At 37.2% G+C, this 22,305-nt stretch overlaps 1 protein-coding gene across 7 annotated transcripts in view; it reads left to right on the plus strand.

Annotated features, from left to right (window-relative positions):
• The window catches only part of RAPGEF6 (Rap guanine nucleotide exchange factor 6), a 224,999-nt gene that overhangs the window by 194,845 nt on the left and 7,849 nt on the right, over positions 1 to 22,305 (plus strand). For 5 of the 7 annotated variants that reach the window (XM_033181331.1, XM_033181325.1, XM_033181327.1 and 2 more), the window contains 6 exons: positions 217 to 340; positions 6,319 to 6,539; positions 10,328 to 10,516; positions 13,581 to 13,715; positions 19,812 to 20,040; positions 21,776 to 22,266. In XM_033181331.1, coding sequence (XP_033037222.1) covers positions 217 to 340; positions 6,319 to 6,539; positions 10,328 to 10,516; positions 13,581 to 13,715; positions 19,812 to 20,040; positions 21,776 to 22,266 — 1,389 coding nt within the window. Of the gene's footprint in view, positions 1 to 216; positions 341 to 6,318; positions 6,540 to 10,327; positions 10,517 to 13,580; positions 13,716 to 16,908; positions 17,464 to 19,811; positions 20,041 to 21,775; positions 22,267 to 22,305 lie in introns of those variants that run through there. The other 2 variants (XM_033181330.1, XM_033181329.1) reach the window with 1 other exon arrangement.

Below are 22,305 nucleotides of genomic sequence, written 5' to 3' on the forward strand. Positions count from 1 at the left end.
ATAACCATCACTCCTATATGGAACACAGTATCTCCTAGTGGCTCATCCCCTAAGAGCAGGGTTGAACCATGTATAGGTATATCATTCTTAAAAGCAGAATTGGCACTGTGATAAAGAAGGTCCTTCTGTGTGCCCCTCAAGATTACCAGCTTGACTTTTGCTACTTTTATGTAGATAATTTAATTGTGAACTTAAACATTTATTTTCATTCTATAGGAAATGACTCCAAAGTGGATGGTTTAGTAAACTTTGAGAAGTTAAGAATGATTTCCAAGGAAATCCGCCAAGTTGTTCGAATGACTTCTGCTAACATGGACCCAGCTATGATGTTTCGACAGAGGTAGGACGTTGAAATATGTAGAAGTGTTAGAGTGGTGTCAAGGGCGATGTAATAATAATTAACATATTTATCATTTATTGATCATATTTATTCTACCTTGTGTTATATGCTGTACAAAGTGCTTTATATATGTCAGTTTCATGTAATCATTTATCATAATAACCATAACAGGTAGGTGGTATTAGCCTTCCTTTTACATATTAAGAAACTGAATGAGGCTCAGAGTAGTTTTTATATAATTTGCAAATATTTGTATGTGGATAGTTCTGTATTACTGTTCTTTAAAACATCAGCAAGCCGGGTGCAGTGGCTCACGCCTGTAATCCTAGCACTTTGGGAGGCCGAGGTGGGCAGATCACGAGGTCAGGAGATCAAGACCATCCTGGCTAACAAGGTGAAACCCATCTCTACTAAAAATACAAAAAAAAAAAAAAAAAGATTAGCAAACAAATACAAGAAAATTGCTGGTATTCGTCTTGTTTTCATCTCGTTTCTAACCTAGTTTGTAAAGTATTAGTCTGACTGTGTCTTTTATTTTTACTGAATATTTTAAATATTCTGTTTCTGTTTAATTCATACTTCATTCCTGTAAACCATTTTTCTTTTTTTCTTTTCCTCAAATTACACTGTGTTTCATTTGTATATAAGTTTTTATTACATACAAATGAACAGAATGTAGAAAGTGGAAATTTAATCATACTTTACTAAAAATGAAAAATTTTATTGTGTTCTGTATTGACCTGATATTTTAAGAATGCTTTTTAAGGTTCATTTTTAATGTAATAACAAAAGGCTTCCTCGGCTTACATAAAATTGAAACAAAGTATGTTGTTAAAGCTATTCCTAGTAATTTTTGTAATTTTCAGGGTGTAAATAAGACATTGTGGTTTTAATTTTTGATCTGATTTCCTTTGGGGCCTATAGCTTCAGTTCACAGGGACATTAAAAATGAAATAATGTACAGAGGCCAACACAATTTCTGTGGCTTAAAAAAATATACTGTGCTAAGGAAACAAAAATACTTGATATTAGGTTGGTGCAAAAGTATTTGTGATTTTTGCCATTACTTTTAATGGCAAAAATTGCAGTTACTTTTACCCCAACACAATACTTTAAAAACCAGAGTTGAAATTTTCATAACCCAATAGAACCAGTGATACACTGGGGTTTTTTTGTTGTTTTGTTTAAATTGTTGTTTAGGGGTCTTTGTTTGTTTTTGAGACAGGGTCTCTCACTCTGGTTGCCCAGGCTGAAGTACAGTGGCGCTGTCTCGGCTCACTGCAGCCTCAACCTCCCGGGTTCAGGTGATCCTCCCACCTCAGCCTCACAAGTAGCTGGGGCTACAGGTGCATGCCACCATGTCCAGCTAATTTTTTTTTTTTTTTTTTGGTAGAGACAGGGTTTCATCATGTTGCAAGTAGTTTATCTGATGGTTTCTCTTATTTAGAGATCCACAAAGTATGGAAGGAAGGAGGGGGTGTGCCAGATCTCCTCTTTCCTACACATCCCACTTCTGCACCTTGAGAATCACGACATTTATTGAAAGATTTCATTGCTTAACAGTGTGGGGAAGCAGAAAACAGTAAGAACTAGGTACCAAAGCAAAGAAGGGTATTTTTGTTGTTGTTGCATGTCCTTGTACAGTGACCCTAACACTCCCTGTTGTCTTATATGGACCTCTTTTTTACTCATGCATGTTAACATCCTGGTTCCTGAAGACGTGATGAATTTGTGACCCTGCCAGACCAGTTTATAATGTACTAAGTACTAGCCATACTTCAGTAATGAGCCAAGGAGAAAAACTGATGAGGAAATAAATAAACATGGCTGTTTTCTTGGGAATGGCCTGGATTGAATAGAATAAGGTGTTGGGGGAATATAAAAAACATCTGTATTAAAGATTGGACTGAATTTTTCCTGAATCAGTTTTGTCAGCCAGTGCTAAAATGTAATACCTTTCTTTAAGCAAACGGTGTCCATTTTGGTGGTATATGAGTATCTAGTTTGGACAAAGTAACCCCTTTTAACAGTAATCAATTTGCAGACCTAAAAAATAGAATCTTTAGTCAATCAAACAGGAATGTGAAGATATATAGTATTATGAAGATTTTAATGATGTATTTTTACCTACATTTTAAGTTGGATTTGCTGGTCAACATTTCTTACAAGACATCTTGTCAGAGAAATTTCTGCACTTAAAAATGAAATGTTGTGTTTTTATGTCCCTTGTAATTTCATTCTGTCATTTAAATGAGTGGCCCAAAAATCTTGCCAGAAATATGTTCAAAAATTCTGTTCCTTTAAGGTCTTTTCCCTTAAAAACTTTGAATTCAAAATTTATATTATAGTAAGTAAATATTTTTCCTTAAGCTTATTTATATAAGCTTCCTGATAAATTGGTAAATTAAAGCTTCCTGATAATTGGTCTAAAGCATATTTTTATAAAGTATTTTGGAGATTTTTTGACCTTCTGTATATATTCATATTACCCTCCTGCCTTCCATTAAAGTCATTTTACTGTTAAGCTATAATTTTTTCCTGATAAAATTTTTCTGTTCTTTTCTGTCTGCATAGTTCCTCTGACTCTCAACTGTTGTCTTTTTTCTGTGCTTTCCTATTCAAACACATGCTTCAATGTTTGTGGCTCTTGCTTACAGGAAGAAGAGGTGGCGGAGTCTGGGGTAAGTGTAGAGATGAACGCAACTGGAATGAAGGTTGTGCGACTCTTAACATATACTGCATCCTTTTCATTAATGCACGCACATAAAGTAGCATGAATTCTATTAACCCTGTCAGCCTACATTCCTGACAAATGCCTTCTGCTAACAAGGTGAAAGTAGTGATAGAACTAGCTATTTTTCGTTTATTTTTCCACTGTTGATGTCCTGTAAGTCCTTTTTAGATTTTAATTTAGCTAGGTCATTTAGATGATGATAATGATAATGAATTTGTTGTGTGCTTGCTATGTGCCATACATTGTTCTAAGCACTCTAAACGAATTATCTTACTTAATTCTACTACTACCCTATAAGGAAATACTGTTCTTTCCATGGTATGAATGGGAAAGGTTGAGTTGCCCAAAGTTTTAGAGTTCATTAATGGTGGATCCAAACCTAGGTAGTCTAATTCTAGAGTTCACACAGCTTTCTTTTATTCAAATGCCACATTTTATTAAAGTAAATATGTCATATGAATGTATAAAAATGAATGAAAGATGTGTTTATGAAGGTTGCATTTTCCATCAGTTTTCCAAAAAGAGGCAGCCCTTATCCAAGCTGTACTATAAAATTGAAGTAGAAGATGATTTTATTTCCTCAGACCCACTAATGCCACTTACTTATAGCATTGATTGAATTTTACTTGAAATTTTTACCAGCTTTAATTGAAGACTCCCTTATCTTTAAAGTTGTGATAGAATCAGCAACTGCCACTGTTTGTTATAGATTTAGGTCTCTACTTCTACATAGCTAACATAGAATGTTAAAGATCTTATAAATCATCTATCTAGTCCTTTCATTTTTAGATGAAGAAAGAGATGACTTTTGTGGATGAAGGGATTGCATAAGAAGAATTTTGTTATTTTAAGACTTGTAGTGAACCATGAAGTTAGAAGCTTTTATTACATGTAAGAAGAATTTTCTTGTGAGCCACCTTCTTTACTCGAGTCTTGTCTCATTTGTGGTCTTGTTTTCTGTCAATGTTTGGTGAACTTGACTTTCCTTCTATTTTCTTTCTCCCTTTTCTGTGTGTTTCCCACGTTTTTTCTTCTGGATCATAAATTTATGTCTTGGTCTCTTTTGGCTCTTCTCACTGAAAATAGAAATTGATACCTGGCATTACTATTATAAAGAAGAATACTTGGACAGTATCTTTTAGTGGGCGTTGGGTGTGTTTGATTGACTTACGTTAACATGTTTCACTGTTCATTCAGCTTTAGGGTTGCACTGTGTGATGCTTGCAAACATTAGATATATTTATTTTATATCGGAGCATTTTCTGTTTTCAAAGTAGTTTAGAAAACATTTTACTGATATTTATCACAGTGTTTTTGTTAGAATTTTGTGTCTCTCCTAGATTTGTCAACACCTACTTTTTTTATATTAACTAAGATAAAATTATTAAATATTTGTGTTAAAATTTGCTCCTAAATAGCTGCACCTTGATCTTACTGCATTTCTTTGAATTCAAGACATCGTCAATTGTTGGGCATATTGTTCTTTTATCTACTACTAAGGAAAATCACTGCAGTGTCCTGTTACCACTGAGAATTTCTACTTTATGCTTATTGAAGGAGCTCTTACGGACTTGGCTATGGATTTTTATCACAATGTCAACACTGAATTTTTAAAAATCAATATTTTTATTCACATAAAAAGGATATAAGCAAAGTAAATTGGTTTAGATTTTCCTAAAATTTCTTTATATTCAAAATATGAATCTTCTGAAATGTTTTCTTTTAGAGTCATTAGCTTCTGAATTTTGTTTTCCAGAACCCTCCTCCCCCATACAGTATTGCCCTCTGTGCCATCTAATGTGTTGGTAATGCACCATTTCTTTGAAAAACCACAAAAGAACTGAAAGCTGCTAGTGCTGGGCTCTCAGGATAGCTTTGGAAATAATTAGAGTTAGTTTTCTCTTGTCACTTGCTTTGGGAATGTTCTTGAACTTGTCAGATTTATTACTTCCTTATAATCATTTGGTCCGTGGAGGTTAAAAGGCTAATTCACTAATGTCATTGGATTTTCTTTCAAGCCACTCTGCAAGTTTTGAGGTTCCTGCATGTGTAAATAATGTCTTGTCATAGTTTCTGCCAGGCCAATAGCAGTTGAAAGTTGCCACTGAGTGTAAGATATACCCCTATTTGAGACATCTTAAAATGTGAAAGAAAAAAATGCCATAACACTTTTTCAACTATATTTCACTTAATTTGCAATGAAAGCATTAGGATTTTAATATCTCTTTTAAAGTAGATAGATGAGCACTATGGTCTTTGTATTTAGAATATTTTTATATAAAAATGAAGCTTAATTTAGAACCCGTAGATAACCATGTTATTTTGGAATGGCGAAATAAAATACCATCTAAATAAAAATTATTTAAGAATTTTGTATTTGTTAGACTTGTTGGAAAGGACAAACATCATTGCAGTTGCTGTTTTCCATTGGTTCTAGGTGCAGTCATAGTAGGATGTTTGCCAAAAAGAGTAGAGTCAGGTGAAGCTGTAGCTTGTTTGAATTGTGGTTATTTCCACCCAGCTTGCAATTCTGTCACATTCACAGGCATTACAAAAGTGATGTCCCAGATCCTCAGTTGTAGAACCCAAATATTGCCTAACCATTCCATATGTGAGTAGAAGCATTGAGTTTTTCCTGCATTCTGATTTCTGACTATATTGAATTGCGTATAAATGCTATAAATTTTCAGCTAATATGTTATTGGTAGTTCTCTTTGAGTTTTGGCCAAAGTAATGGTTACTGGTAAAATTGGTTAACATGCTCAGAGTGGGCCTGCTATAATGGTAGCGGCAATAACATGTCGAAAGCAGAACAACAAGCAAAACTACTTTAGAACCCTCATTGCTAAAGAACCCTGGTTCAGAGATTTGGCTGAGGATGGACTTGTCCTGGTCCAGACTCTTGCCATATCTTCAATGTGTGGGTGGCCTCCAGGACCAGAGGAATGATTTTTCTTGTTACTGTTGTGCCATGGGTTGCATAGGCACAAACACAGGCCTGTTGGAATATGCCATTCAAGGGGGCATTGTTATCCTATTCTTTTGAATTCTGTACTTTGCCAAATCCTGTTCTTAATTCAGAACATCACCGTATGTGCCAAATGACTTTGCATTAATGCTCTTCATCTTTTAACTCATTTACATCAGCATGCAATAGCATTAACAGAACAAAATCTTTTAATCTTCAATCTATGCTTAGTTCTCATCTCTACAGCCCCTTATTGTGATTTTCATCTTCTTACAGGTCACTGAGTCAAGGAAGCACAAATTCAAACATGCTGGATGTTCAGGGAGGTGCTCACAAAAAAAGGGCACGCCGCAGCTCTCTACTTAATGCCAAGAAGCTATATGAGGATGCCCAAATGGCAAGAAAGGTGAAGCAGTATCTTTCCAGTCTGGATGTAGAGACAGATGAGGAGAAGTTCCAGATGATGTCATTACAGTGGGAGCCTGCGTATGGTACTTGTGAGTATGAGTTTTCATTTATGTGACACTAAAGAGTACAACAAAATAAAAATTTACTTCTCTAGAATTATGCCTAAGTCCCAAGAAAATTAACTTTCACTCACAAAAGATGACTGGCATACCTTAGGCATCATGTGATCCAGTTAATCACGTACTGAATCCCATCCATTCCTGATGCCTACGCTATCCAAAAAATAGAGGAATAAGTAGATCTTTAAGAAGCTTTTTAAGTATTTTAAAAACTGGATCATTATAGAGGAGCCTTTCTGTTGGAGAACACTTTTACATTCATCCCTAAAGAGTAAACATAAGGGGAATTTTTACCTCTTTTAATTTCATGGATAATATGTACCAGCTAGAAAATATAAGGCATTTGATTAAAACACCAGTGATAATAGGTACCTTACAGGTGCCAGTAGTAAGGTAAAACAAAAAGGATCAGACACATTCTGATATTAGGTAGTCTCCAGAAAATATGATGGAAAAGATCATGTTCTCAATACGAATTTTTTTAATTAAATACAAGCAAGAGAATGCATATATCTTTGGATCAAGGAAATTATGAGTTTTAAGAGCAAAAATCGAAGATAATGAAATATATACTGTTATAACAAAATAATTGTAATTCTTAAGTTGTAGATTAAGGCCAGGCATGGTATGTCACACCTGGAAACCTAGGCAGGAGGATCGCTTGAGGCCAGCTTTCACAACTCAAAGAGACCCCATCTCTACAAAAAAAAAAAATTAAAATTAGCCGAGTGGTAGTGCTAGCAACTTGGGAGGCTGAGGCAGGCAGGTCACTTGAGCCCAAGAGTTTGAGGCTGGAGTGAGCTAGGACTGTGCCACTGCTCTCCAGCCTGGGCAACAAAGTGAGACTCAGTCTCTAAAAAATAAATAAATATAAACACACACACACACACACACACACACACACACACACACACATATACTGGGTTAAATTTGCCCATAAAAATTGCAATAGAATTTTATTTCAAAATTCCTAATTGACAAGGGGTAGTAATTATCATGGATTGACCCTAAGATTGATAAACGATATGGTATTTGCATAGTAATTTTTAAAAGTATGTCAAAAGAAATAATAGAAAACAGGAAGTGGAAGTAGAACCAAATACTGATTTTTAAAATTTCAGTTTTGACAATTTTTAAATAAGGGTAAGGAGCCTTTTAATAAGTGCTATAATCAAAACAGTATCATGAATGCTTCTACATAGAAGAAAAGATTTGGAGTATGATGGGAAGAATACCTATGAAAGGATAGAGGCAGAATTTGAGTTTCATTTATTACCATTTGAGTAAGATTTTCTTCATCTTTGGTCCCTGTTTTCTCGAATGTAAAACTTTGGCAAGGGTTGGGAGTAGATTTTATTTCTGTGATTCTTTCTACATCAAAGTTACTAAATTTGGAAAAAGAAATTTTTAAAAGCTAACAGTTACTGAGAGCATTCTACATTCTGGCTGCTACATGTTAAATAGTACATGTTAAAGGTAAAAGCTGAAAGAGTATATAGAACCTTTAACATTTATTCATGTTTTAAAGTTAAAAGCCACATACATATTTATTAAAGCCTTCTGACCCTGCTTTGAGTCATCATCAAAGTTATTTTTTCCCAAGTAATTTGATATAGACTTAATCATCTTGTTATGAAACGCAGTTTATATGCACTGTCATACCTTCCTCTTCTTACACCCACCCCAGACTTGCGTCTGTCTTTTCTCATAACACTAAATGATGTCCCATGCTACATATTTAATATCTGTTTGAAATGAGAAAATCTTTAGGCCTTTCTTTCTTAAACTGGATTTGAACATTTAGTTCAATGCATGTTCCTTTAATTTGGTTTGAGTATATTTATAATGCATAATTGATTTTTAAATGTTTAAATAGTCACTCTCCCAAGCCCAAACAATAGTGGATTTCTGAGCATTGTAGAATTTGGTTCTTCCTAATTAATGAGAATATATGTGGTTTTTGTCATTCATCTGTGAACTCTTTTTATTTTTAAAGTAGGCTCAGATTTTTTTTCTTTCTACTGTAGCAATTATTAAAATAAGATGTCATTGATTAGTATTGACCAATCAATGAGAGAAGGATGAAAGTATTTCATGGCTCTAAACAAAGATGATAATCTCTTGGATTCAATTAGTTGGTGAGCCACTGCATATTTTCTCCTAGGGTCCATGCATTTTGACTTTCTAAGATATTCTGTGATTCTTATCACCCCACATATTGTCTAGCTGTCTTAATAAAAGCATAATAGCTATTATAGCTGTGTTGAGACAGTTTAGATACCTGTTTTTGCTTTTATCTTGATGTTTAAAACAAATACTTCATTAAGTACTGAGGCTGCAGCTGCATGGAATATATCCACCCTGGATAACTTAAGGATTAAAAGTACTCCCTGATGCAAGAATGTCTTCCCCTTGGACTGCAGTATTGGTTTCATGTGAAGGAGGCAGCTTTTATAAGTCAGGGTTCTCAGTTTTTTATGCTCACATTCATTTTCAAGAAACCTGTGGATTTATAAAAACATTATCTCTGGTTTTCTTGTGTTAGAGCTGTTGAGATAAGTTCACTTATTTATTCAACAAATACCTATTAAGCATCTGTTTTCAGTCAGTAATTGGCACATAAGGATGTAGTAACAAACAAAATGCAGAGTCTTTACTCTCTAGTAGGTTAAAGCCTAATGAAAGGAACAGAGAGGATAAAGCCTGGTGAGAGTATAGGACTGATGAAAGGAAAGGTAAACGAGTCAAGTCGGGGGGCAGGCTGATGCCAAATCATGCAGGGTCACATAGGCCTTGTTTTAGGGATTTGGGTCTTTATTCTAAAAGCAAGGGCAAGTTATGGTTTGTGCAGAAGGAGAAGGAAAATGATATGATCAGATACTCATTTTGGAAGAGTTACTCTTCAATGAAGAATGCCTCGAAGGCATGCTAGAATTGATACAGTGAGAAAAATATTTCAGTAGTAAAGAGAGAATGTTAACTTGACCCTCAGCAGAGTGATGATGGAGCTAATTAACATGGATTCAAGAATTATTTAGGGCTAGGTGAGATAGCTCACATCTGTAATCCCAACACTTTGGGGAGGCTGAGGCATGTGGATCACTTGAGGTCAGGAGTTCGAGACCAGCCTGGGCAACGTGGTAAAACCCCGTCTCTACTAATAATACAAAAATAGGCCAGGTGCTGTGGCTCACACCTGTAATCCCGGCACTTTGGGAGGCTGAGGCAGGAGAATCACTTGAACCCTTGAACCTGGGAGGCAGAGGTTACAGTCCCGGGACCATTACACTCCAGCCTTGGCAACAAAAGCAAAGCTCCATCTTAAAAAAAAAAGAAAAAAAAAAAAAAGCCAGGTTTTGTGGCAGGTGCCTGTGATCCCAGCTACTCGGGAGGCTGAAGCAGGAGACTCCTTTGAACCTGGGAGGCGGAGGCTGCAGTGAGCCGAGATCGCACCACTGCACTTCAGCCCTAGCGACAGAGAGAAACTTCATCTCCAAACTTTTTAAAAAAGAATTATTTAGGAGATAAAATTAACAACTTATTCTACCAAAATTTTAGAGATAACATTTTTTATCTGACTCACCAAGCAATAGAGATAACATTTTATAGTATTTAACTGAAATTCCTGCTAAGAAAATTAATCTATTTTATTTTTTGTACTAAAAATAGATGGTTTTAAAGTAACCATTTATTATTGCCAGTGGTGATAACCTTGCCTAAAAACATTCAGTTACTTATTTCTTACTCTTTCCTATTAGTGACCAAGAATTTAAGTGAGAAAAGATCAGCCAAATCATCTGAAATGTCCCCAGTGCCTATGAGGTCAGCTGGCCAAACAACTAAAGCCCACTTGCATCAACCCCACAGAGTAAGCCAGGTGCTTCAGGTGCCAGCTGTTAATTTGCACCCCATCCGGAAGAAGGGACAAACAAAAGACCCTGCACTGAGTGAGTATTCACCGTTAATATTACATCCATTTAACTGAAATTTCCAGGGGAGTTAGAATGAAAAATAATTACAGATGTTCAGGAGATAAGCTGTTGTAGGTTGTGTAATATAATCATCACTTCATGAATCAAAAAGTATTTCATTTTGACTGTAGATGTTTGCTGACAACATACATGTTTTAAATGCCAACATTGGATTTCCTATAATACTGAAATCTGTTGATCAATAGAAAATTTACAGCAAAGCATTTTGGGTACCAGGGACTTACTGCATTCAAGGGTGTATTTAATGAAATATCTAATACAGACACAATCTACAAAAACTGTGGAAATGAAGTTGCTTATTCCAAAAATGACTATACGTTGTTTTTTGTCTTTAATGACCCCTTTTGAAAACCTAGTTAGGAAACAAGAGAATGTAACTTTCTGTTAGGCCTTGTGATCATTATTCATATTATTTTTATTTGTTGTTTTAACAGTATCACTATTTTAGCCTTTTAGATGAGAAGCTAGATTAGATTTGGTTCCTAGCATGATTACTTAGACCATGAATTATATGTAGTATATGTTTAGTAGAACTTTGTTCATTTAATCTGTTGTTGTTTGAGATACAAAGTTGAATAAGAAATTCCCCCTTCTTTGCCAGAATTTCAGTCTGGTGATGTAGACACTCACACAGATAACTTCAGTGTAATGTGTCTTCTTCTTATGCCAGCGGTATATGCAGAACATATAAAAGAACAAAACAAAACAGAGGTAACTTAGAGGTAAGATAGGGCTTCAGAAGAAGGCTTTTTGGAAATAACATCTAAGCAGCCTGAAAGGCTGGTGACAAAGAAGATGATTAGGCAAAAGTTCCAGAGAAGTTGCTTCAGACCGAGGAAACAGCTTGGTATGTGCAAGAAACTACAAGCACTTTGCTGACTCTGAGTGGAAATTGCATGCAGTGTTGACAGACAATAATAATTAAAGCTAACACGTGGAGAGCACTTACTGAGTGCCAGGCATGGTTCAAATTGTGCTTTAATTTTATATGTCAGTCTTCATAGTAATGCCACAAGATAAGTGGTATTTTACCCTCATTCTACAAAGGAAGCGTAGAGGCTAAAGGAAGGCTGACTGGCTTTAAATCTTTGCCTTTAACCACTGTGCTAAACAGCTTCCAAGATGCAGAGAATGAAGACAAGTATGCTGAAATTACAATGTGCGATGCCAAAGGAAAGTTATCAGTGAGAAGCCATTGAAGATATTTGAACAAGGGAAGGTTATGGTTCAAATTATGTTTGAGAAGGACTGTAGTAAGGATCACAGCAGGACTGGAGATAGAGAGCTCAGATGGAAAGCTGGTCTAACAGTTAAGTGGAAGTTGCCTGGGGCCTGGACTCGTTTGGTGGCTATGGAAATGAAGAGGGAATTGGGTGCAGAATTGGTAAAGTTGATGAATTTGTTGGTAGGAGTGAGAGAGGGACAAAGTTAGCTCTGGTTTTTTTTACTTGAATATCACCACTTGAGAGGCAACATTACTTGTACTATGTAGCTTTCTTTCTTTCTTTCTTTCTTTTTTGGAGACAGTCTCCCTCTGTCGCCCAGGCTGGAGTGCAGTGGCGCGATCTTGGCTCACTGAAACCTCCATTTCCCAGGTTCAAGCAATTCCTGTGCCAGCCTCCTGAGTAGCTAGGATTACAGATGCTTGCCAGCACACCTGGCTAGTTTTTGTGTTTTTAGTAGAGATGGGGTTTCACCATGCTGGCTAGGCTGGTCTCAAACTCCTGACTTCAGGTGATCCACCCACCTCAGCCTCCCAAAGTGCTCGGATTACAGGCGTGAGCCACCACGCCTGGCCCCATATAGTTTCTTCATTTCTTACTGTAATATGGCTGTTTATATGATAAATATGTTTGTATTACATTTAATGAAGGGTAGTGTGAGTATACTATGATCTAAATTTTTTCGTTGTCCAGTGGCTGCTTGTTACTGTGTCAAAATCCTCATCAAAGTTTGCTTACTTTATGTTTTGGTTCTTTGGGGGGTTTTTTGTTTTGTTTTGAGTCAGAGTCTCACTCTGTCACCCAGGCTGGAGTACAGTGGTGCAATCTCAGCTCACTGCAGCCTTCACCTCCTGGGTTCAAGTGATTCTCCTGCCTTAGCCTCCTGAGTAGATGGGATTACAGGTGTGCGCCACCACCCCTAGCTAATTTTTGTATTTTTAGTAGAGATGGGATTTCACCATGTTAGTCAGGCTGGTCTCGAACTCCTGACCTCATGATGTGCCCGCCTTGGCTTCCCAGAGTGTCGGGATTACAGGTATGAGCCACCGTATCCGGCCACTTACTTTACGTTTTAAGAACAATGTCTGTAGCTCTTTGACATTTCTTAGAGAAGATAAATGTGAAAACATCAATATATTGAAACCATTGCTAGGTTTGAGGTACACTAAACAGGACCAGACGTTGGACAAGGGTAATGAGAACTTTAAGGAATCTTTCCACTGTGCTGCATACTATTTTTCTATACATTCATGATTCTTTCTGTTGTTTACTTCTCTCCTGTAGTGTGAATTTAGTGCTCTTGAAAAGGGCTGGACTGGCAGCCCTGCAGCCTCTTCTGTATACCCACAGCACAGATGCACCACAGGTAGTGACAGTGCCACAATTCCCACACTGCCCCTGCCACATGCCTCGCCCTGACTTGGAGAGGCCACCTCTAGAGGGGAGGGAAGAGTTTGAATCCATACCTTCTTTTTGAAGATTTCAAATCACTGTGTCAATTGTGGGAGGTGGGGCACAGCACTCAGACTGTTAAATTTATTTCCCTTATACCACAAAGCACAGACAAACTAATATAATCTGGTCCATGCTGACCAGCTGAATTTGAATGGATAACCTAGAGGTGAGAATCTCTGTGTGCCATTACCCAGTCATTTAGTCCCTGTTTGTCATTTACACATTTCAATTGACTACACTAGCCATTGTGTATCATAGCTTTAGTTACATAGTGATTTAGGCAACTATGGACATTTTAATTGTGAAATGATGCTTATTTGCATCTTTGGTTTTATTTTTAGATACAAGTTTACCTCAGAAAGTTTTAGGAACAACTGAAGAAGTAAGTGGTAAGAAGCATACAGAAGACACTATTTCTGTGGCATCATCTTTACATTCTAGTCCTCCTGCATCTCCTCAAGGTTCCCCTCACAAAGGTAAGACAAAACATTTCAAACTAGTTCTTGTTAAACTAAACAATACTTTATAGCACATACTTTGCTTTTCACTCTATAGCAGTAATTGTAAATCATTAAGAAAAGCATAACTCCTAATGCTTTTTGAACTTTGATGTTTTGTATTGCATTATTCGAATGCTTTTTGGGTATTATGCGTCATGTAACTAGGACTCCAGTATTCAAAGTGTGATCCTAAACTTCAACAGACAGCAAGCGTGGGAATGAAGGCAGAAGCCGTAGTTTTGGTGCAAATTCTTGGTGTCGTCATTCCAGTTTCCTATATTTGGACATTTCTATGAAGTGTTTGCAAATAAAAGTTTCTATAAGAGATTGTTTTTAGGCCAGGCACAGTGGCTTATGCTTATAATACCAGCATTTTGGGAAGCTGAGGCGGGTGGATCACTTGAGCCCAGGAGTTGGAGACCCACCAGGGCAACATGATGAGACCCCATCTCTGCAAACAATGTAAAAATTAGGCATGGTGATGTGCCTGTAGTCCCAGCTACCTGAGAGGCTGAGGTGAGAGGATCGCTTGAGCCTGGGAGGCAGAGGTTGCAGTGAACTGTGATTGTGCCATTGTACTCCAGCCTGGGCAACACAGCAAGACCCCGTCTCAAAAAAAAGAAAGAAATTGTTTTTAACCAACTATAAGATTTAGGAAAACAAATATTTAGGTTGATGGTTTTCCTTTTTTTAGTAATAGAGTATTACCTTTTTTAAAATTAGGATTTAAAGTAACCTGTACTCTTGTGGTTTTTTTACTTACACAGAATCTTATGAGGTGAAAAACTGAAATTCTTCTCGTTCATTTACATGTTTTCATAATTCAGACTGGAGCATTTCTTTTCTCAGCCAGCCTGGGCAGTGTGCACGCAGATGCCATTTCATGTTAGCTGCACATGTGGCATTCTAAATATAGTGTGTATTTCTTATATTGACCCTTCACATTCTGTGTGTACCCTGGAGAGAAAGGGGATTTAGTCCTGGCATCTTCTTCACAGAGGTAAAAGAATTACATATTTAAATAATCACACCAGAGGATGGTACATGGTCAGAGGGAAGACAGACTTATTATAATAATTCTGACAGGAGAGAGAAGCTTCTAGAGCTTGCTTCAGCTTCCAGGCTCTAAGTTTATTCTCACTCTGCAGAGCTCTTTCTTATTTTTGCCACCTGTGTGGCAATTATGTACAGTGATGTCAGACCTGAGTTTGAACCGTGCACTGTAGCTGTGTTACTACAAGTAATTTATTTATACGGTCAGGTTTTCTGTCTAAGATGGGAACAAGACCATCTAGGCCGAAGCAGGTGGATCACCTGAAGTCAGGAGTTCAAGACTAGCCTGGCCAAGATGGTGAAACCCACCTATATTAAAAATACAAAAAAATTAGCCAGATGTAGTGGCACACGCCTATAGTCCCAGCTACTCAGGAGGCCGAGGCAGGAGAATTACTTGAACCCAGGAGGCGGAGGTTGTAGTGAGCCAAGATCATGCCATTGCATCCCAACTAGTTTGGTGGCTATGGAAATCAAGAGAGAAATGGATGCAGAATTGTTGCCCAACCTGGGTGACAAGAGCAAAACTCCATCTCAAAAAAAAAAAAAAAAGAAAAGAAAAAGACCATTTATTTCATCTATTTTAAGAGCCTCTTATATGGTTTAAATGAATAATATTTATAAAGCCTGATGTGTGGTAAGTGTTTAGTGAATTGGAATGTCTCTTTTCTTTCTCTGCTGCCACCTCAGGACACCATAGCTCCATTACTTACTTGCTTTTTTCATCCTCACATAGCTGAGACTGGTTAGGTTTTTTTCATTCAGATTTTACTAAAGAAAGCTTAATAAAAATGAAACAGGAGATATAAACAGTGTATATTGTAGGTGTACTTATAAAACACAGATTTTGATACCGTTGTAGCTCATATATAATTTTGTGTGGCACGCAGACCCGTGTCATCACTTTCCTTGTCTGTATGGTCCTATCCAGTGCACCCCTTACCAGATCTTGCGGTGTAGGATAAGCTGCAGTGCCTCCAGTCAGACAGATGGTCCAAATGAACAGTGTCCATATGCTCCTAATGCTCTTTCAGGAACATCTTTACACTCCTTACCCCTTTTAGAGACTGCTCAGAGGTCCATCCCATTATAGATAATTCTAACTAGTAGGATCTGATTTGGTATTTTATGCCTGAATGTGACTTCTGGCAAGAGGTATTAGGAACAGGAATTCCTCCATTGCTCTTATTCCCAACAAAATCTACACTCAACACTCGAATAGAGAAGTCTTTTCTCCATTGTCTTTCATTGTGTAGCCAACAGTTGAACACCATGTTTGTAGATTTGTGAGCTTCTCTTAGTAATGTTTGGAATTCTTAGAAGCCTGAAGAAATTCTTCTCTTCAAAACTGTTTCAGCTTGTTCTTGCATGTGTACTGTCAAAACCCCAACCAAGTATGATCCTTCTATTTGTGTAGACAGGTTTTTGCCGGTAATCTATGATTGAACAAAACTATCATTATGCTCAGAGTAAATTATTAGGATCTGTTCCTGGTTCTTATTAAACTTTGAGATCTGTTCTTTGTTTTCTTATGATTAAGAAAATAAACCTATCTTCATGTTTTGCATGAGGATAGTTTAAGCAAGTACTTTAAAAAAGAAGTCGAGACCTTAAACATTATCTACCCTAGTGTTTAAGAAAAGCAGTCTCTCCACCTTGGATCTACAACAGGATCAGAAAATGAGCTTTATAAATATACCTATTGTATGTACTATTTGTATGTCTTATTTGGTTTTTACTAAGCTTTTTCATAGTAAAATCTACCTTACAATTCTAGACCTACATAGTTACTTTACAGAAATAATTCTAGTTACCTGATATTTTTCCTTATGATTTTACCAGCTTGGCTTCCTTTCAGCAGTTTTTTTATTTTTGTTTTTGTTTTTGTCACCAGCTTGTGCTGATAAAGGTAATCTTTCTCCTGCATTCTGTCTTGCGGTAACTGATGTGTATATGTTATATATAAGTAGATTTTTTCCATGCATTAAAAAATATGTTGCTAGATTTCAATTTTTCAGATATTATCAAGATGTTAGAATTTTTAAATAGTGAAATATTATGTGAACAAGGCTAATTGTGATTGACCATGTCAGGGTTTTTGCATCTCTCCCTCCAGTTGGCAGTATCATATCTGATCACAGCAGCAAGATCAGTGGCCAGAGCTGCCCCGGAATAGGTGGGGCTTACTTGCAAAAGAAAATCCTTCAGATTACCAGGAGCACAGCCAAAAGAACAGACAGTACTGAGAAGGCCACTGAGGAGAATAGAGACAGGACAAGTTGTGAGAACACAACCAGAGAAAGAATGACATCCCCGTTTAGAAGACTTAGGGAAAGAATGCTTTCAAGGGAGAGACTAGTCAACAGCCAAAAAGAGGACGCAGATCACAATCAAGCTACAGAAAGCTGTGAGAAAGTGAAGGGTGTTGGAAGCAACATCAAAGATGAGAAAGGGAGTGCCATCTTCAATTCAAATAGCCAAGGCAACAGTAACACTTTAAACTGCTTCTATACGCGATTCAAGCCTAGAAGGAGGAAGACACTCTGATGAAGTTCCTTATTTTATTCTAGTGTTAAGTTTGTTTTCAGTTATTAATGTGTACATGGCTTAAATTAAACTATTTGTCAAAACTTAGGCAGATAACTTAGTAAAATACTATTTATAAGCACTTTAAAATGCCTCATTTGTACATATGTTATTTTACTAATGTATTGAGTTAGTAAATTTTATAGTCTTGTTTTCTGTAGTTGACTTTATTTTCTACTGTTAGCTGAAATATGTAGAGGAGGCTTTTTTATCCTCTACTTTTCACATATCTTTGGGGGAGAAGGGACTAGTCTAACATAGCAATTTCAGAATCATCTGGAAAACTTGTTAAAAAATGCAATTAAAAAAAACTAGCCGGGCGAGGTGGCGGGCGCCTGTAGTCCCAGCTACTCGGGAGGCTGAGGCAGGAGAATGGCGTGAACCCGGGAGGCGGAGCTTGCAGTGAGCTGAGATCCGGCCACTGCACTCCAGCCTGGGCGACAGAGCGAGACTCCGCCTCAAAAAAAAAAAAAAATGCAATTACTGTGTCCCACCCCAGACTTCATAAACCTGAATTGCCAGAAATGGGATCCGGAATGTTTATTTTAATTGACTTGCCAGGTGGTTCTTAGTATTATTATATTTGAGAAATACTGATCAAACAGACATAAGAATGAAATTATTTTTAAAACAATGAAGCAAGACGATTATGTAGAGCAATGACTTTTTCTTTTGAGGAAGAAGGTATTTATTTATTTTTAATTTACTTATTACATCCACTTTCTTGGTCCTCTTGAAAATTAACTAATCAGCTCATGGACACTGACAAATAGCAATGATCCCAAGTTCAGAGATGTTTGATAGAAGTCAGAAGACTGGCTTGTCTTGGCTTACCCTGTTCCGGGCCACATAGGCCAAGTATAAATCACATATTTTCTGGGCCTTTTTCTCTTTGAAATAGTTAACAGAATGACTTAATAAGGTTACTGTGCAACAAATTAGTCCTTAAATGACTTGAGTTATATGTGAATAACTCCAAGATCCATAAACAAAGAAGGACCTTGGAACTAAGGATGTTGCCATCCTCTTTCTGCATGAAGATGAGGCCCTGAGAATTCCGGTAACATACCCAAAGCCTGTGAGTCTTCCTAATGACATTTCTAGGTATTGTCCACAGGCCACACATATCTACTAAACCCTACTCTCCTCTGTGAACAAGAAGATATTTTTCACTTCTTTGAGACCCATCCCTCGTTGGGATTACTAGGGCGTTTTCTTTTTCTTTTATTTCTAAACAAAAGTTTAGTTTCTTCCAATTATCAGAAGAGATTATTATGTACATTAGCCATTCTGTTGAAGATTTGTTTTTGGGTCCTTCACCTCAATGCATCCCTAGAATCCAGAAGAACATCTCTCTAGTTGTCTGCTGTGCAATAAGTCACAGAACAACATAGAACATGTAGATGCTGTTTTTTTCTATAACACACTATTAAAAATGTATCCACTCAGCTGTTTAATATTCTGCAAGGTTGGTGAAGAAAAAGGAAACTAAGTCTGACACTCAGTTTAAACCTAAAACAATTTTAAAAACTAAAACGGGCTGGGCACAGTGGCTCACACCTGTAATTCCAGCAATTTGGGAGGCTGAGGCAGGAGGATCGCTTGAGGCCAGGAGTTGAAGACCAGCCTGGGGAACATAATGAGACCTCATTTCTGCAAAAAAATTTAAAAATAACTGGGTGTAGTGATGCAGACTTGTAGTCCCAGCTACTTGGGGCTGAGGCAAGAGGACCACTTGAGCCCAGGAGTTCAAAGCTGCAGTGAACTATGATCATGCCACTGCACTGTAGCCTGGGCAACAGAGCAGGACCCTGTGTCTAAAAAATAAAAAATAATCTAAAACGGTGACTCTCAACTCAAGACAAGACTTCTTAGGTGGGATATGCAGAATATCTGGGGTAAGTATATATAGTTTGATAAAGCAAAAATGTAATTCTTTCCCTTGAGTCCTGGACTCTCACCCCTATCCTTACTTCAAGATGGTATTTTGGATTCAGATCAGGTCATGAAATATTCATATTAATCAAAGGAAGGAGCATTGGGTTAAAAAGAAGTTGAGAAACCCTAAAGACATGTACTTTTTAAATATTTGTAGTGTTCGTATTTTATTAAATGATTATTATAGCTGTGGGAGAGCCTGAGACAGATATACCTTTAAACTAGTTTTCTTAGTAACACTGGACTTTGACTGTCTTTTTCTTGAATGTAGTTGTATTGGTGTGGATAGGTAGGTGAATGGATATGTAGGGGAATATGTAGGGGAATGTGTGGAGATATAATTGACACCATTGTATCTACGTAGATGGAAACTAAAATTGCTTCTACTTTGTCTTCTGTTATTTTTGTGGGGTTTTTTTTTTCATCCTTTCCCCTACTACCCCCACCCTATGTTCCCTTTTTTTGTAGTTTGATCAATGCTCTTTTCTTGTTCAGGTTACACACCTATTCCATCAGCTAAATCTGACAACTTGTCTGACTCCAGCCATAGTGAGATTTCTTCACGGTCCAGCATCGTGAGCAATTGTTCTATTGACTCCATGTCTGCAGCTCTACAGGATGAACGGTGTTCCTCTCAGGCCCTGGCAGTCCCTGAATCCACTGGGGCATTGGAAAAGACAGAGCACCCCTCAGGGATAGGAGATCATAGTCAACATGGCCCTGGGTAAGCATCGTTGTCTGTGTTCATAACACAAAACCCAAGCCAAGTGGCCACTGCAAGCAGTGCTCCCCAACTTGACCTTGGACCTCCCATGGGGTAATTGCAGAGTTATCCATAAAAGAATATGTGGGCCAAGCACATATTCTGTATTCTGAATATGTAAATAAGCACTATTTTGAAAGATGTATGGGTGTTCATTTTTGAAGTGTTACTAAATTCAAGTAACTTTTTATCTTTATGTATCTTTCCAATCAGAACTCTGAAAGTGCATCTGCTATTTATATAGAGGAGATAATTTTTGAAATCTGGCTGTTATAGGTTAATCAAAAAGGTTATATATTGGAAAGTGCCTCCAGTGCTGTGCACACTGTAGACAGGTTGGGAGAGTAGGACTAGCCCTTGATCCCTGTTCTCTGAAAGTGTAATTTGGGGAGTAAGAATAATCACCTAACAAAGGTTAATTTAAAAAAAAAAATTAACTCTAAATTTCTATTTAGAATCAAGGAACATGGAAATCTTTGAGAAAACTTATTCTAACTGATAAATATTATGAAATCTGGTCTACTTTAATATGAAAAATTTAAGATAAAGTATTACCACATTTATAAAGGTTTCTAAACTATGATCTCTACACCAGAGGTCAACAAATGTTTTCTATAAAAGTTACATCGTAAACTCTTTAGACTTCTCAGGCCATAAGGCCTCTGTCACAACTACTCTGCTATTATACCAGAACAGCCATAGACAACACATAAACAAATGCCATGACTGTGTCCCATTAAAACTTTGTTTACAAAAATGAGCAAAGGGACCACCAGATTTGGCCCTGGGCTGTAGTTTGCTACCCTCTGCTCTATACTGTAAATGAGGGGTTTACAAACTCTTTGTAAAGGGCCAGGTAGTAAAATATTTTCGCCTTTGCAGGCTACATATAGTATCTGTCACAAATTCTTCTGGTTTGGTTTTGTTTTAAACTTTTTAAAAGGTTTTGCTGCAGACTATACAAAAACAGGCTGTTGGCTAAATTTGGCCCATGAGCTGTAGTTTGGGGACCCCTACTATAAATGATTCATTTCATAGGTAATTGGGGAAGTTGCTGTTTACTTGTTTACTTGGCACTGTACTGGGCTAACCTCAGAGATACGTTGAAAAATAAAACATGATTCTTCAAGTTGGGAACTCTTAATTCTGTATGCATGCACAGCAGTCTAATATTGTGATGACCAAGAATGAATATGTATACTTAATGTTATTCATTTCAGATCTCATCTTTGCATTTTCATTTAAAATCAGTTCAAGAAAAATACTTGCCAGGCATACCTCTGGTCCATACCAGCTGCTGGGGAGGCTGAGGTGGAGGATCACTTGAGCCCAGGAGTTGAAGGCTATAGTGCACCATGATCGTGCCTATAAATAGCCACTGCACTCCAGTCTGGGCAACAGAGTGACACCTGTCTCAAAAAAAAAAAACTAGCATTTTAAAATTTAAAAAAAAAATTCTAAGGAAACTTTGCTAAGCATTTGAATTTCTTTGCTGTGTCTTCTGAGTGTTAACTAAATACTTATAAGGAATTTAGTGATAAATAATGATAATATTGTTTTCATGATGTTATTTTGGCGTGAACACTTATGGTACATGCTCTATAGTTTCTCGTAGGCAGTAATAACTTGAAACAGAAGATAGTTTTTCCAGCAAGCCTGTAAATTACTTCTAATTGTACATTATCTCCAATTTTAGGTGGACACTCTTGAAGCCATCTCTAATCAAGTGTTTAGCTGTCTCATCGTCTGTGAGCAGTGAAGAGATTTCTCATGAGCATGTCATTATAGAAGCAGCTGACAGTGGTCGTGGAAGTTGGACTTCGTGTTCAAGCAGCTCCCATGACAACTTCCAAAGCCTTCCCAACCCAAAAAGCTGGGATTTTTTGAACTCTTACAGACATACCCATTTGGATGACCCCATTGCTGAAGTTGAACCCACTGACTGTGAGCCCTATTCCTGTCCTAAAAGCTGCTCTAGAACTTGTGGGCAGTGCAAAGGAAGCCTAGAGAGAAAGAGCTGGGCCTCCTCCAGTTCTCTGTCTGACACATATGAACCAAACTATGGGACAGTTAAACGGAGAATATTGGAGAGCACTCCAGCTGAGTCATCTGAAGGCTTGGACCCCAAGGATGCCACTGACCCAGTTTATAAAACTGTCACTTCAAGTACAGAAAAGGGCTTGATTGGTAAGTTGTGTTTTTGTTGTCTGTGGCATTTAGAGATTA

Source organism: Trachypithecus francoisi, unplaced genomic scaffold (assembly GCF_009764315.1).
Source record: "Trachypithecus francoisi isolate TF-2019V2 unplaced genomic scaffold, Tfra_2.0 Lachesis_group2, whole genome shotgun sequence".
In the NCBI taxonomy this organism is placed as follows: Eukaryota; Metazoa; Chordata; class Mammalia; order Primates; family Cercopithecidae; genus Trachypithecus; species Trachypithecus francoisi.